This window comes from Toxotes jaculatrix, chromosome 17, assembly GCF_017976425.1.
Source record: "Toxotes jaculatrix isolate fToxJac2 chromosome 17, fToxJac2.pri, whole genome shotgun sequence".
Lineage (NCBI taxonomy): Eukaryota > Metazoa > Chordata > Actinopteri > Toxotidae > Toxotes > Toxotes jaculatrix.
In genome coordinates this window covers 1,584,721-1,600,460 of record NC_054410.1, presented here as the reverse complement: position 1 = coordinate 1,600,460, position 15,740 = coordinate 1,584,721, and the positions used below count along the sequence as shown (strand labels likewise).

At 42.6% G+C, this 15,740-nt stretch overlaps 2 protein-coding genes across 8 annotated transcripts in view; both read right to left on the bottom strand.

The window, feature by feature from the left end:
* Positions 1 to 9,567, bottom strand: part of ppp2r5eb (protein phosphatase 2, regulatory subunit B', epsilon) — a 35,758-nt gene extending 26,191 nt beyond the window's left edge. The window contains exons 1-2 of one of the 5 annotated variants that reach the window (XM_041060343.1): positions 9,195 to 9,567; positions 314 to 477 (exon numbers count right to left, since the gene is read on the bottom strand). In XM_041060343.1, coding sequence (XP_040916277.1) covers positions 314 to 470 — 157 coding nt within the window. In that variant the 5' untranslated portion in view covers positions 471 to 477; positions 9,195 to 9,567. The other 4 variants (XM_041060342.1, XM_041060340.1, XM_041060341.1 and 1 more) reach the window with 4 other exon arrangements.
* Positions 9,568 to 10,372: 805 nt separating this feature from the next.
* Positions 10,373 to 14,487, bottom strand: wdr89 (WD repeat domain 89). 3 transcript variants are annotated; one of them, XM_041059989.1, is made up of 2 exons: positions 14,412 to 14,487; positions 10,373 to 13,257 (listed from the first exon to the last, which is right to left on the bottom strand). In XM_041059989.1, exon 2 carries the CDS (start codon positions 13,225 to 13,227, stop codon positions 12,091 to 12,093), a length of 1,137 nt encoding a protein of 378 aa, XP_040915923.1. In that variant the 5' UTR covers positions 13,228 to 13,257; positions 14,412 to 14,487; the 3' UTR covers positions 10,373 to 12,090. The 3 variants fall into 3 exon arrangements, with proteins under 3 accessions (XP_040915923.1, XP_040915922.1, XP_040915924.1); XM_041059988.1 differs by lacking the exon at positions 14,412 to 14,487 and adding an exon at positions 13,850 to 14,069; XM_041059990.1 differs by lacking the exon at positions 14,412 to 14,487 and adding an exon at positions 13,366 to 13,510.
* Between the last annotated feature and the right edge of the window lie 1,253 nt (positions 14,488 to 15,740).

The window sequence follows — 15,740 nt, the reverse complement described above, 5'->3', positions numbered from 1 at the left end:
TTGAGTTCTACAAGGCAGGTTCAGGTTAGGCTACATAGGTTGCATTCAAATTCAAATACTGTGTGCTAGTTCTCATTCATTCATTCATTTTTTATTTTTTTAAAATGTGACAACCCTATTTTAAAAACGCTGTGAAGTCAAAGCTTAAACCTGATCTACATCAGAGTAAGTTAAATGAATATGATCGATTTTTCTGAAACAAAGCCACAAGTGGATTTCAGCTGTTACTTAATCTTAGTGTTTGGCTTGGTGATCGCCCTCTCAGCCTCCCACACAGTCAACCCCAACATTCACACATTTGCTTCCCTCTTACCCTTGAGCAGTGGCAAGGGCGTGAGCTCTATGGGTTTGCCCTGAGAGCGGAACTGGGACGAACTCTGCGACCGCTTCTGCTTGGCCTTCCTGACAGACTTCCGTGAAAATCCGTCCACTTTGTCCACAGATGGAGATGTGGTGGCTGCCGAGGACATAGCCCTGCTGGGAGAAACACACGGGGAGGGGGTGAGCGGTTAACCATCACATTAAACATGCATTTAAAGAGCTCTCAGTTCACTGAGGGCTGAATGATTAACCACTAAATATTGACAACATGACACAAATTAAACTGGACTTCCGCTGATGTGGATTTTTAAAGGGAGCTATCAATTTTATGATGTTTGATACGTTTAACTGGACATGGAGATATTCAGTGCCTACAAGTCAGGTGGTATTTATGTAAAAACACAAGCAAGACTTCAGTTCATCCCTTGAACTTGATTCTTAAAAGGAACTCCAGTATGAAAATTAAATGGCTTACTAAATTATCAAAGTTCAATCCATAATCATGAAGTTATTTCGTCACTTTTATTTTCATAACAAAAGGTTTTACTTTGGGTTTTTGAATTACAGACATTTTTATTTCATAAAAACCTTTATACAAGTCTGTTTTTATTTCATAATGCCATGTTTTTATATTATGACACTTTTTATTGCATAATACTACTTTTTAGTTCATGTCACGTTTCATGACAGTAGTGTTATTACCAGTCACATTCATTTCTTAGCCAAACAAGCTTGAGCTGCAATAACATTTAACTATTTACTGGTTCATCTATACGTTTTTTCCCCATCACATCTTAATTATTCATTCATTTCATTCTGAGTTCTTTGGTGCTCCATAGGAATGGCAGTTAGAAATTACTGTTTCACTTTTTTAAACAAATCACATCTCCCGGTCTGTATGACTGGTTTATTTTGTCATCAGAGGAACTGAAAACATTTTAAAGTCTTTGAAAACAAAACTTCAGAATTAAAACACTGATGATCAACAATCAAAAGCTACCGTTATATTTTCTAGAATCTATGCCTAACCCAAACTTTTACTTCACAGCTGCATTTGGTCTGAGTTGAATTTTGGGCACAAGAAGCCAAATGTATCTTCATCACCACAGACACATATTTAGCCATTATCATGCAGCCAAAAGCCATAAGTTTATTCTTGGTAGTGAGCTCAGAGCAAAAGGAAAAGAAAGAAAGAAAGCAAACAACATCCTCACTGACTTTTTTTAGCTCAGTATCAGTCCACCTTCCTGCAGCCTTTTATTAGTCTCACAACAAACCTGTGCAGCCAAAGCAGACAGCCTCATTTTCACAGCATGGGAGACTATTTAGGCCTTAGCTGAGGCCTGGTTACAGTACACAAACACACCACCGTCCTCCCTCACACACACACACCAAAAACACCAGCGTCTACCCACAACAATGGAGCTGGCTCTGCGGCTGCAAGCCATCGCCACAGTAGGAGGAAGCTGAGGAAACGTCCACTGCTGTGTGTTTGCTGCTGATTACATGAAAAAAAAAAACAAAAAAACACATCCAACAAACTGGCTGGTAACAACACAACACAAGCTGCAGGAAACATACTTTTCACTGCAAACTACTGAATGCTGAACCACCATTGCTGAACTGTTGCTGGCCACACCCATGAGGAAATGGTTTTAAAAATAAAAATGAAGATTTCTTTGCAGCTGTCAGAGGGTACAAAGAACCATCTGGTGACAGGTCGGCTGAGACACACAGTCTGCGATGCTAATTAAAATCTACAAACAAAACTGGGGCAATTTTTTTTTTTCTTCAAAAACTGCTACTCACAGGTCTTTACCAGATCTTTACCACACATAATGTAATGTTTGGCCTGATGTTAACATGCTGATGTGATTATTAGAATGACTGAAAACAACAAGGTCAGTTTAGAACATAGCTGTGCTGGAACTTTTGATCATATCACATGATCATCCTCGGAAAAATGAGGACTTTAGAAGAGGACTTTAAGGCCCAGGCGGCTTTAAAAGCAGAGGTCCAAAGTCCCTTTATGACCTTGGAAATAGACGATCAGGAGAAAATCTCCCCATGATGTTGCTTTGGTAGCTGTTATGGAGCTTTCAATGTGATGTTATGTCGGGGGGAAAGGGTGATTTTTAATTTATTTTCATAAAGGTGGATGACAATCTGGCCCTGTGACAGACTGGCAACCTGACCGAGGTGTACCCCGCCTCTCGGTCAACGCCAGCTCGGACCCTCACAGGATAAGCAGTGTAGGTGATAATTGATCTATCTTCTCTGTGTGTAAATATGGAACTGTGTCAGAGTTTGTTCAAAGAAATAAGGTACTAAACAAATACATAACAAACAAGCTGTGTTTACTATACTAACGTTAGCATGTTAATAAGCCCACAGTTTTATTTGTTTAAGGCTACAACTAACAAACATTTTCACTTCTGAATCTTCTAAATATTCTCCTGGTTAATATTTTGTCTAAAAAATGTAATTTACAAAGTACAAAGAGTAATTTAAAAACTTAATTTACTCTCTTTATCATTTCTGGTCAGTGGGCTCCATTTTGGTATTGTTATCATGTTACTGTTACTGTTTTTAAAAATATTTATACATACTTATTTTTTCTGAGTATAAAAGAAAAATTAGTATGAGTATAAAAGACTTGTGAGACCTCTTGGTGCCACAAGATGAGAAGTCAGTCATCATCAACTAATTAAGATATTTTCTTATCATGAGTCATTCACTTTGCAAATTACATGTTTACACTTCCACACGACATAAGCAACAGAAACTGGAGACAGTGATGCCGGGAGAGGACAAATCCAGTCCACACTAACTCATCTGGGTGACACGAAGGTCTGAGAAGAAATGAACTGGAGTTCTAGCAAAAATCATTATGTAATAAAACATGAATGAGATGCTGCAGGCCGTACTCTGCTCCGGCTACGTCTCTAATGCTCTGTCAAAGTCATACAGTATGTCCACCGGGCCTTGTACATGATAGAATGGACAGAGCGGACAGACAACGACAGAGGCAACATGACACACTCCGCCTACGGTACAAACACACACACACACATATACTCACACATCATCCTGCTGCCTGAGGATATGGACAGTCCTGGCTGACAGTCAAAGCCATTTACAAGCTATCTGAGGCTGCACGGCAGATCGTCCATCACCATATACAGTACACTGCAGTTTTACAAGTGATTCATGATTCCAGAGAAGCAGCACGCTCACACGTGGTTAGAGACTGTCAAGGTGTTGATGAAATGTGACTGTAAGTGGACAAAGATAATAAGCGAGGCTGGAAACTGTGATTAATCAGCGGCTTTTCTAAACTGTTTCAGTTTCATAATTTCATAACTTCCTCTTGTTACAAAAAAAAGAGCCCGTTTTCATTCTTCGGAGTAGTTTGTACATATACGCTATCTATACACTATCTTGCCATTTGTAACCATGAATAAGACGAAGTGTAAACACCTATCTTTCCAGAGTTCTCAAGTTCTCATTTTTTCCAGACACTGAGCTGCTGATTAATTATTGTGAAACAAAAACGTGATGTGATCCTGACACATCTCATCATCAACGTTGACAAAGATTCAAACACTTGCCTCACTCAAGTACATGGCTTTTGCTGTGATACAGTGCCAGTCATTCCCACAGAGCTTAATGAGCCTAACATAACACGTTAGTAAATGTAATAATATGTTCTGACGGTAGCAGAGGGGCCCTTTATTTCAGATTCATTTACTAATTGTTGCAGCTCTGTGGTGGACCATTTAAAGCACATTGAACTGTGGGAACTTGTGTTTTGCATTTTTTCCTATTTTCTGACATTTCAAAAACTAAACTATTCATCCACCTGTCTGAAAACTAAGATTACTGAGATTTTTCAATAATGAAATGAAATGAATAGCTAAGTTATAATTATGTAAATTTACTTTAACTAGATCTCAAGGGATATTTTTTCAATATACTATTACTAAGCCCTACAGATGCATACTCACATATGACAATACCAATTACATGACAAGACAGTCAACTGTCAACACGACTCATTGTCTTCTCTTTCATAACCACACAGCTGTTAACGATCCATCTGCGTGAAAATGCCTTATGTTGGGCATCAGTATCATCACCACAGGGGGAAAATACCTCCAGCTGGGCACTGATCTGTCTTAACCGTGGCTGCTAAGTTTAAATTCTCCAGCAGCCAATTTGGCATGACTCGCCATTAATCTGAAAGTCCTGCTGCTTTGGGTGATAAAAATAAAACTGTACTTGAATACAAAAGAGCATGGAGACTATACAGGACATGAATGAAAATTTAAATTTCATGCCCTAGTTGGCAGTTTTGCCATTCAAACTTTGGCACAGGGCTATTCAAACATTATACAAAGTGAGTCCCTACAGCATCTCAACCTTATCGCAAGCCTCAGTGTACAACCACAACAAAAACTGCAAACTGACACCTCAACACCTGTTATGTGTGCTGCTGCTGAGCCTCACAAAGACGAGACACAAAGCAGGCCAAGGCCTCTGAAAATCACCTTCGCTCTGAGATTAACTCCGGCTAATGGCTTAAAGCGGAACAGCTCTGACGTACACGCTCTTTGACACCTTCATGACAATCTGAACGCTTAAATCCACAATTACAAGAGCTGTGATGCTGATTAAGAGAAACAGCTCCCATCAAATATATTTTGGAAGAAAAGATGTTTTTGGGGGCATTTTTGGTGGTGATGGGGGCTAAACTCAGAGTCTAAGGATGGAGAGCGCAGGTAAAACTATTAGTTGTAAACTGATTCTCAAATGTGAGGATTTTTATCTGAAGATGTCACCCTGGTCTGTATGAAAGTCTGTGTGCCATTCTGTAAACAAAACAATTGATTAATCCAAAAATATCTGCAGATTAACTTCCAATGAAAATAGCTGTTAATTGCAGCTCTAGTGTCATATGCTGCACAGATTTGTAAAGCCTTTGACTCTGCTGCACTTTAGGAAGCATCTGTGAAGTTGTACATCTCAATAAGCAGCAAGGAAAAGATTTGTAAGTAACCGTTTCTGCCTGCTATATTACCTATGGCAACCATAAATACTCAAAGAGCTATCAGTGATGTTATTCTTTCACCACCGGTGAAAACGCCACCAGTGAAAGCGATCTGCCACCTTCAGAAAAAATGCTCCAACAGAGTTACTTCACTTACCCGTGCAAAGGGGCACTGGAATCCCCATGTACAACCATCAGTCCCTCACTTTCTGTCTCTCTCCCTGAGTAGCCGGCTAATGGCGAAAACACTCCAGTGCCACCACAACACACGAGGGAGAGCAAGACTACGGCGGCTGGTCAGGCGTATGGCACCCAAGCACCAAAGCCATTCCACGCCCATGACTCTTACATAAGAGACCAGATGACATCCAAACAGGCTCGGGGAGGGTGGGATTAAAGAACAAGGAGGAAGGAGAGAGGAGGGGGCACAGCGAGCAACAGGGAGAGCAACAGAAAGGGAGGAAGAGGAGGGGAGGGAGGGAGGAAAAAGGAGCGAGGGAGGGAGCAGCCGTTCAACAGGAAGTCAACCCATAGTCAAAGGAAAGGCAGAGAGAAAGGAGCCGAAGAGAGGGAACAAAATGCACACACCAACATGTACAACAACACAGACAGAGGATATAAAAGGGAGGCTGGCAGGAGGAAAGCTCAAGGATCCCGCCTGTGGTCCAAAGTAAAAATCCAAACCTCTGAGATCTGCAAAAATCAAACACAACTGTAGTTCTGACTCAACTTTAGGTTTGAATATCTGTTCCATCAATGCAATACTTCATCTAAACTCAAGCATGACCCCCAGGAAAACAAATTTAATATGAACATCACACACAGCTAGAGAGGAATTGACTCCTGATTCCACTCAGCTAAAACAGTGAAATCAGAAAATTGCATTACACTAAACCATAAATACAGCTTTTAAATACCATTTAAGGCACAGCACCACATATCAGCTGATATTTAGACTTATATCATAATGAATATTGTATCTAGGGCTGACGTAAGGCATTTGGATAAATGGAAAGAATTATCCCCAAATAATGACATAAATGGGGCTGCAACTATTTTCATATTCACAACCAAAAAAACACGTCTGAGACACCGGATAGATTAATAGACTCTAAAGAATTTGGTGCCTATTACGTTTGTGATGACTAATATTAAATGCCTAATTGTTTCACCTGTACTCTGAGTAGCCGCTTCATTAATTATACCTGTACAAGCTAATGCAATCCAATAAAACTGTTCCGCTAAAAATTCTCATTTTTAATGCCTATAATGTTTTCTTTTTGACACTGTCATGGACGTGTTAATACAATTGTACGATTGAGCACTGAGGTCACAGTAGGTGTATTACCCAAAACTTAAAATAGGGAGGACAAAATGAACAAAACATAGAAACACCTTTCAACTTAATGTAGTCCAGTACTGCACCACCTTTAAACTATGTCCTGGGAATAAACGTATAATTAAATGTATACATTACCAACACTGGCACCAAAACCTGAACATTATTAACTTTGTGATAGTAGAGCAGGAGCAGTTGTATTAAATTCCAATAAACTGTACAAGTGCATCTGCACAGGTGTGGCCACTGGCTGTAATTGTAATTACCACTTTAAATGTAAATTGTACACATACTCAGAAGATTAATACTCAACAGCTATGTTAACAGCCATTTATGCAGAGGAGCAACAAAGCATAACTTGTAATCACTTAACATGAGAAACTGACAGAAACAAGGGCAGAAACTATCAGCTGTTCAATATGCCTTTTTTTAAGGCACACAGTTTTCTACACCCCAAGATGACTAAGAGTCCAAAATTAAGACTGCGTTTGTAATATATATTGTAGTTTCCAATAAAAACACTATAAAACAGCAAACATTCATATTCATTGTTCAGTTGCAGCCACACACACAAACATACTATATATAAAAAAAACTGAATATCTATATTCACATCCTGTGGTTTGTATTTACTGAAGAACTGGGCTACAAAGCTAAACACAAGAAACTAAAAGTCCTAAAATGTCTTTAAAATTGTGTTAAAAGTTTAAGCAAAAAACTGTTTCAGCTTTGCTGCCATTGCTGACTCCAGGAACAGGGAACAACTGAGTTTCACAAAGAGGACAGTTTTGTTTTTTGGGTTTTTTTTTTCATATCGATTTCCTAGTGTTACCATTCATGGATAAGAGGTCCCACCACTAATTATATCAGTATGAATCCCAGTTCACTATTGACTGAATGCTGCAATCTGACAGCATGTCTAATTGGTGTGATTCATTCATGGAATAATGACGCTGTTCACAGTCAAGAACAAATGAGCTCTGCAACTTTCAGACACATGCGCAGCCACACAGAGCTGATAAGGAGACAGTTACTATACCAGCAATGTCATAAACACAGGAGACTTTGGATGTTAAGCTATCTCAGCTGAGACTGGACCAGCCCTCAAACTGGTATGACATTCAGAAACCTTGAAGATGAGCCAGCGTGACAGCACCAAAACTAGGAGTACACCTCCACAAATACCATCACATATAATGCACAATGCCACACCTGGCCTCTGGCATGCTGCTGTCATTCACACATCTGACAAGGCAGAGGCAAGGTGGAAATAAAAGTAAAAGTCTGAGCTCACTCCTCTGCCAAGAAGAAGTCAGTCAGGCCTGTGCATACCATCTGCCCTTAACTTTTTCTTTCAGTATCCACTCATCGCTGTGTTTCTGCTTCTCATCATGTCACTACAGTGTCATTGGTGGTGATGATGGCTGACATTGAAACTATACTGGCCTATACATAAAGAAACAAGGCAGTCCCGTGGCATATTGAGAGACAGGAGTTTGCCAGACACAGTACCTCGCCAGTCAAAGTTCAGATCAGATTATCACCACACATTTGACAGTTGGCTTCACTTGACAGCAAAGCTAAACTTGTCTCGTGCCAGATTCACAGGAGCTTTTTCAACCCATGGGGGATTAAACATCAGCATTTACTTTTAAGCAAACCTGCCCATGACCGTCCTGACATCAGCCCTGCCTGGAAAGATCAGCCACTAAGCCACCATCTAAGCCAAATGGCATAATGAAGTTTATATCCATATATAATGCAATTTGATGGTACATATTTAATGTTATCAGCTACGGCAGCAAAGTAGGCCCATCAGCTGCATAAGGTCAAAAATCAAGCCGTTTGGGAGAGCTGGCGTTAGCTTGGCCATGTTGGGCCTGGCAGCAGCAGAATATTCAAAACTTGACAGCGCGATAACCCTCACTTACGTTAGCTAGCTAGCAACGTTAGCTTCCCAATTAACCGTTACATTGCGTGTGAATTGAACGCATATACTGTTACCTAGTTGTCTCCTCTGAGTACACAAATGGCTTAAATATACTTAACGTGGAGACAATGCAGCCTTTCACCAAAGCCGTCAAGCTTTATTTCAGAAAACGGCATTTTAGGGTCGCTAGCTAACGTTAGCGCTACGGCTATCGCGGGTTAGCTTAAGTTGAACATGTAGCCTTAGCTTATTAGCCGCCGCCAGCTCGCATTCTGTGCAAAGGAAACACAAGAAGCTGATAAAAACACAGTGAATAGATGAAATCTAAATTTACATGTGTGCTAATGAGATAACGTTACCTGGGCGGGCTTGGGCGATCACCCATCATCCCAGATGTAAATAACAGGGGCAGTGCTAATGCTGCTACCGTTAGCTAGCGCTCACAGACTGACAGACCGACTGGGCTGGGAAACACACCGTCCCGAGTCTTGACCCGAGCCCGACAAGCTGCAGCCGACCGAGTGGCTGTTAGCTCTCCAATCGCAGTACTTTACCTTGATCCTCTGCGGTTCGCAACGGAGACGGCGACGAGGAGTTATCCTATGTTTGGAAATCTAGCGGGCTAACTGTTAGGCTACCTCCAGCTCGGTGCAAACAGCCTTTCCCAAGCAGCGGCGGAGCGGCAGGAAAATCTTGGCCTGAAACAGCCAAACCCACGAGTACCTTTTTCCTTCCAACGGAATAATCCTCAAACTTCCATTAATAAGAAAATACGGCTGTATAAAACGATTAGGTTAACGCAATTACATTCCCGTCACTGATTCAAATGCTTGTCTTCCCCAAACCCCTGGATTTTGGTGTTTTCCTCTGCTCGTTTATGATTCGGGGCTGTTTCTTTTCACCCTATTGTCAACACTGCTGGGCTGAGACCATGGCACACATAACAGAGACGCACCGCAGCATGCTTGAAGGGGTTCAGGTCGACGTACGACGACGATTGGCTGTTCCGGGGAAATCAGCCGTTGTGATTGGACGGAGGCTGCTGTCAATCACCGGGGGGGAGAGACAAGGCTCTGAATCCGTCGGTTAGGTGGAGGAGAAGGGACAAGGAAAGAGATCGGGGCAGAAAGCAGAGTGCTCTATGTGAATGTGTGTGTGTGAGTGTGTTCGCCACACAGCGTGCTGGAATGAGGCTAAACCTGTCCGAGGCCCGGCCCTGTGCTTCACCACTCTCTACCCGCACTTTGACGGCCGATATCCCGCAGATTTATCTCATTTTGACCAGCCTCAGAGCCGAAGCAGCGCCGAACGAGTGGAAGAGTGGATTTCTGTGCAAACCCAGAGATCACAGAGGGAGATGTTTGCAGGAGGGGAGTTACATAACTGTAATATATAGGTCTACTATGAATGAAGCTAACGCTACAGCACGTCCATGTGCGCACATTGAGGGGGTGAAGGGGGCAACGTGTTCCCACCCTCCACCCGAAAAGGGAGCCTGTAACAAAAAACGGGAACATATAACTGATACCGGACCTTATCTATAAAGTTCAGGTGAAATTATTCCCTGGATTTCATGAACCTATCGCCACCTCTAAAATCAATTACTACAAGGAAAAATAAAAAGCTCACTACTTAGAAAGAATTTCAGGCCTGTTTCTAGTTTCATATGTAATTTATTTCATAATTAATTTGTCACTACATGTGGAAAAAATTCCATAAGAGGTGTCCCACATTAATTCTAGTCCAACATCTTGTTTAAAAGAGACACAAGAACTGCCCACCCACCTTCATAAAGGTGGCAGGGCAGTTCAGTCTCCGGTGTGTGCTGACTGACAGAATACAGAACACAGAAAAGCTTTAACACACAGGAGAAACGATGAGACACAGGCTGCTGAACTGAATGTGCTGTAAGGAGCTGAGCTCCAGTCGCTGGTCATTGAGAATCACTGATCTGACATCAGATCCATGCACAGTAATTACACCCCGGTGCACAAAATAACATACGAAAGCAGCCAGTGGCCCCATAATAAACAATAAACACCTGGTACATGTCCTGATCAATCAAGTTACAGGTAATATGAACACCCAGTACAGTCAGGTGTATTGACCTTTGTACCATTAGAAACTTTAATGGTTATTTATCAGTTTTTGAGAATTTACTTTTCAACAAACAGATCTAAATGTGAACTTTACCAAACACTTTGTCCATGTTTCCATGGTGTCACACCATGGAAACATGCATGTTCTCTGTCACCATGTAAAAGCTGCAGGTTGTTGTCGATAAAGATCACTGACTCACCACAAATCATTACTGACAGTCTTGAATGTCTCTAATATGAATGAGAGTTTGCTTCATCAGCCTGAATCACTGCATGATTTCTCCTGAGTCTCACACACACACACACACACACACACACACACAGAAGCACACACTTGCACTGCCAATCAGTTATTCCACTCTTTGCCATTTGAGAGCGATACCTGCTCCCTCAGCGTGATCCTGCTGTGCCATGCAGCTCCGGTGGATGAATCAATCACTGCAGCTTTAAAGGAGAAATATCACCAACACACAATGACACAAAATGGCATGATAATAATGGGAATTTTGCTAAACTTGTACAAAATCTAATTTAAAATTGAAAACCTCAGGAATCTTTCAGACTACAAATAAATAGTTTACAGTATGTAATACATTCACATGCAGTTAATAAACAGGAAACTGTCTCCTTTACTGTTTTGTGCAGTGAGTTTAGCCTTTTGGACAAAATTTTACCAGATAAAAATGAAAAAACCACAGGACAAAATGTCATTTGAATGATTTCTTAATGTAAGAAATATGTGTCAGTAAACAAGCAGTGACATTCCATGTTGTAGGCTCGTATGATGGAGAGGATCTGACAGAGCAACACAAGAAGGACTGCAGATTAATTTCATTATTGATTACTCTGCCAATTATTTTCTAGATTAACGGTCCTATCACGTAGTCTGTGAAATAGCAAAATGTGAAAAATTTCCATTTCATTTTTCCAGAGTCCAAAGTGACATTTTCAAATTTCTTTTGTTTCACCAACAGTTCAAAACCTAAAGATTTTTGGTTTAATGTGACATCTAACACATCTAGAAACTGAAACTTCAGGTTTTATTTATCTTCAGGTGACTATTTTGCAAAGCTGACAAAAAAAATGTAAAGGATTAATCAAGAATCAGAACATTAGCTCAAAAACGAAGCAGATTCATTCAACATACTGAGGAGTGTCCTTCAATTCAGTGACTCTTCCCAGCTGAGAACTGGTACGTAACATGGACCTGAAACACGGTTTTCACACTCAGAGTTTTCTTTCCTGGGGGACTTAGTGAATTATTTATGTAAGACCAGGTTTAAATGATCCTTCTCAGAAATGAAACGTTGGCAGAGGAGTGAGCAGCGACCACAGTGCAGTCAGGTCTCTGTTACGCCGCCTTCTTCTGCCTCTGGTTGCCGTGTTTTTTATGTGGTCTGGATTTGAGTCTCAAAGCTGATTCACTCTTCATGGACTCCCTTTTACCCGTTGTGAGTTCTTCCCCTCCTGGTTTCCACAGCAACAGCTGAGCGTCCTCTCCCCCCGTGACCAGCGACTCCCCCGCCGAGTCCCACAAGAAGCAGCGTACTGTGGAGGCGTGGCCACCCTCCAGGCTCCTCAGCAGGCGCAGCCCCTTGTCGTCACACTCCATCAGGTGGAGATCCCCGCTGTTCTGTCCTCCGACCACCAGCAGCTTCTGGGCCTGCTCCAGCCACCCCCCCCCCACCAGGTAGTCCACACCTCCTCCATCAGCCAGCAGTGTCAGGCTGCGGGCATCCGAGGTGCTGAAGATGGTGAGAGGCTCCTCTGTGTCCAGCTGGCCCAGGTCCCACAGGTGTAGCCCCTCGTCGTGGCTGAGGCACAGCAGCTGGGTGTAATCTGCTCCGGACCAGCAGACCGAGCCAGCGGAGGAGTCGCTGTTACAGGTAGCGAGCAGCGCCTCCTCCTCCGCTCCCCGGCTCAGGTCGAAAACATTCACCAGGCCGTCTGTGGAGCCAGAAGCCAGACGGTCTTTGTCTCGAGGGTGGAAGCACACCTGTGTGATGTCATCACTGTGTGACTCAGAGTATACCCCCAGAAGCCCACCACCTGGTTTCCTGGTATCCCAGAAAACCAGAAAGCTGTCCTCGTTGTTTACCTGCTCAGTGCCTGCACATAGGAGCGTGTCGCTGCAGCTCAGGTCGAAGCTGCAGTAGCTGTGTGAGGGGTCACTTTTAAATGTCTGGACGGCCTCTGTCCCAGGGCAGCGGACATCCCACTCCCGCACTGTCCCATCAGCAGAACCAGAGTAGAGAATGTCAGGGGAGCTGTGGGCGAAAGTAACCCCACACAGCGGCCCACTGTGGCCCTGATACTCTCCCACCAGTTTGAGTGTGTCCTTGTTGTGCAGGTGGACGGTGAAGTTGGAGCAGGACACCGCCAGCAGGCCGGTCGGCTGCAGGGCAACGTGCAGCAGGTAGGTGGGTTCATCAGGACGAGACCGCCGAGCGATGGACAGACCTCTGAGCTTCTCCTCCAAACACTCCATGGCAGCTCAGTGTGATGGGATGAAACTTCACTGAAGAGGAAGAAAACAAAACATCAAATACATTCAGTCTCTCTGAAAAACACAAACCCTATAAACAATGATGTGCAACATCAGTAAAATTAAAGATTAAAACATCACCTCATCTTCTATGGCAGGAATCAATCGTTAAGTGTCCATCAGGACAAAACTTCTGATGTTTTAGGAATCACAAGAAACGATTTTGCAATTCGGCATAAATTCAATACAACAAGCAAAGATTGTTCAAGTAACAGCTGATGATCAGTGAGTAGCACCAACCAATGGCTCACATCCTCTTCCTCTACCGAAGGACAGTGGAATTTATAATAACGTGTCGTTTGGTGGATGAGGCTTATGCCGAATTAGGCTCAGCAACATACCGATTTATAAAAAGTTACCAGTCGTATTCAGTGTGATGTTTATCTCTGCCACTAAGCGCAGACACAGAGAATGTGTGAAATGTTAAACGCAGTTTGGCGTCGTTTTCTTCAACTTTGAAAGATTCGAGTAGAAATCGGGTCACGAGCGCCGTTCAAATCAGTCCTCGTGCTTGATGTCTCGAGCGATGATGTTAATGTCTCAGGTGTTGATATTTTTAACCTACCTGTCCAGAAACTTCCACAAATGGAGGAAAAACGACGTAGATTTTGTCGATTATTTGGACACGCGTTTCCATTTTAGACAAAACACTGTAAACACGATATCGACATCATTTATTATTAACGACATTATTAACGTTATTAACATTAACGTTACATAATAACCTCATGTTAAACACCATTCATGTAATCACACTACTTTTACTCAAAACACGCATGGAACAACTACTCTGTGTTACCGTATTTACAGCCGGCTCGGAACTATGCCTCAATAAAAGGTTCCGCTGGTGCCGGAGACACATTTTCATCCAACTTTTCAGTTTGTTTTTACCACTTTTGATTTTTTTTCATATTATCTTTTTTAAAATCTTGTAGAGCCTGTACACTAAAATTCTCCACTTCAATCAGACTACTGAAATAATTTCTCTATAACTTTATCAATGAATCGAGCTTTCAAGTAGAAAATCCTTCACAATAAAAGAAAGTGATGCCATCATGGTCAAACTTCAAGGCTGGTTAAAAAGTAAAGTCTCTGACCAGGTGTGAAGGTTAGTTAGAAACACAAACCTTTGGGCGTGAGTAAACATGGTGGGGAAGTTTGGTTCAGGTGTGAGTCCTCAGTCGTCCAGCAGGGGGCAGCAGCGGCAGCTCTGTGGCTGAACGAGGCCTCAAAGCTGTTTGGACTGGAGCTTTCCAGCTGACCCAAATCTGCAGTGGCACAGTTCAGTCACACAGAAACAAATTAAATAAAACCTCAGTCCTTCACCGGCTGTTGAAGCGAGGAGACGAGTCAGGACACAAACTGGACACGAACAAACTGAAACCAAACCTTTTTCACCATCTGTCGTTTTAAGCTTTCAGACATTGAAGCTAAGAAACCGAACTCAGTGCTGCTGAGATGAAAAGTCCTCCTGCTCTTTGGTTTCATTTGCACCGAGTCCTGCTGTCGAAGCTCAAACCTTTTTCTATGTTCACGTCTCTCTTCCATTCAACACGACACATGTGAACGTGACACAACTCGTCCTGGGTTGCTGGGATTTTGTTTATTCTCAGAAGTTTGTCACAGATCATTTGCCTCTTTTCTAATTTTTTTTCTGGTGAGAAGAGTTGGTTCGACGTGTCCTGCTCACCAGCAAACAAATGAAAACTTCCAGGCCTCAGAGCCTCTGTTGTAGCAGGTGTCTTTGGTTCAGTATTTATTCAGTCCAGCTTGTGTCCCTCAGTTATTTCCCATAAAACACTGGGAGAGCAGAGTTTCACCCACAGTCCTGTTCGCTCTCCCCTCTGTCGACACACCACTCGGCAGCAGAAGAAAAAAAACAATGGCAAATGTCTTTAATGTCCAGGCCAACAGCTGGAGTCTGTCTCCACTGCTGCAGCCGGGCAGCTTTGGCAGAGCGAAGTGGAAAACCGGTCGTCCTGTGACACACCACATCACCACATCAGCATCTGTGGACGAGGTGCAGCTCTGCAGCACGAGCGGCACTGAAGAGGAGACGTCACCGAAAACCCTCGTGGTCTAATTCAAACATGATCAGCCGCAGAAAAACTGCTCACATGTGCTTTGTCACACACATTTTATTCAGGCTCAGAGCCCAAAGGAGAAGTTTATAATGTCGCCCGCAGACTGTAAATAACCTCCCCGAGGAGCCCTGCAGACAGAATAACACGAAGACCGGACTAAAAAAGGTCTTCAGCTTTTATTCTCAAAGCAAACTCACAGTGTTTTCCAGACTCTTTGATAAAACTGAGACTAATTTACAAATACAGTTTTTCTGGTTGATGCAGCTGCAGTTTGGTCACAGATGGTTTAAGGTCTGTTAGTTCTCCATCCTGCCTTAATGAAAGTCAGGCCGGCCTGTTAGCCACAGTGCACAGTACGTACAGTATGTGAAT

Bases quoted from the DNA above. Each gene is read 5' to 3' on its own strand.
- wdr89 (XM_041059989.1), bottom strand. From the start codon at position 13,227: ATGGAGTGTTTGGAGGAGAAGCTCAGAGGTCTGTCCATCGCTCGGCGG.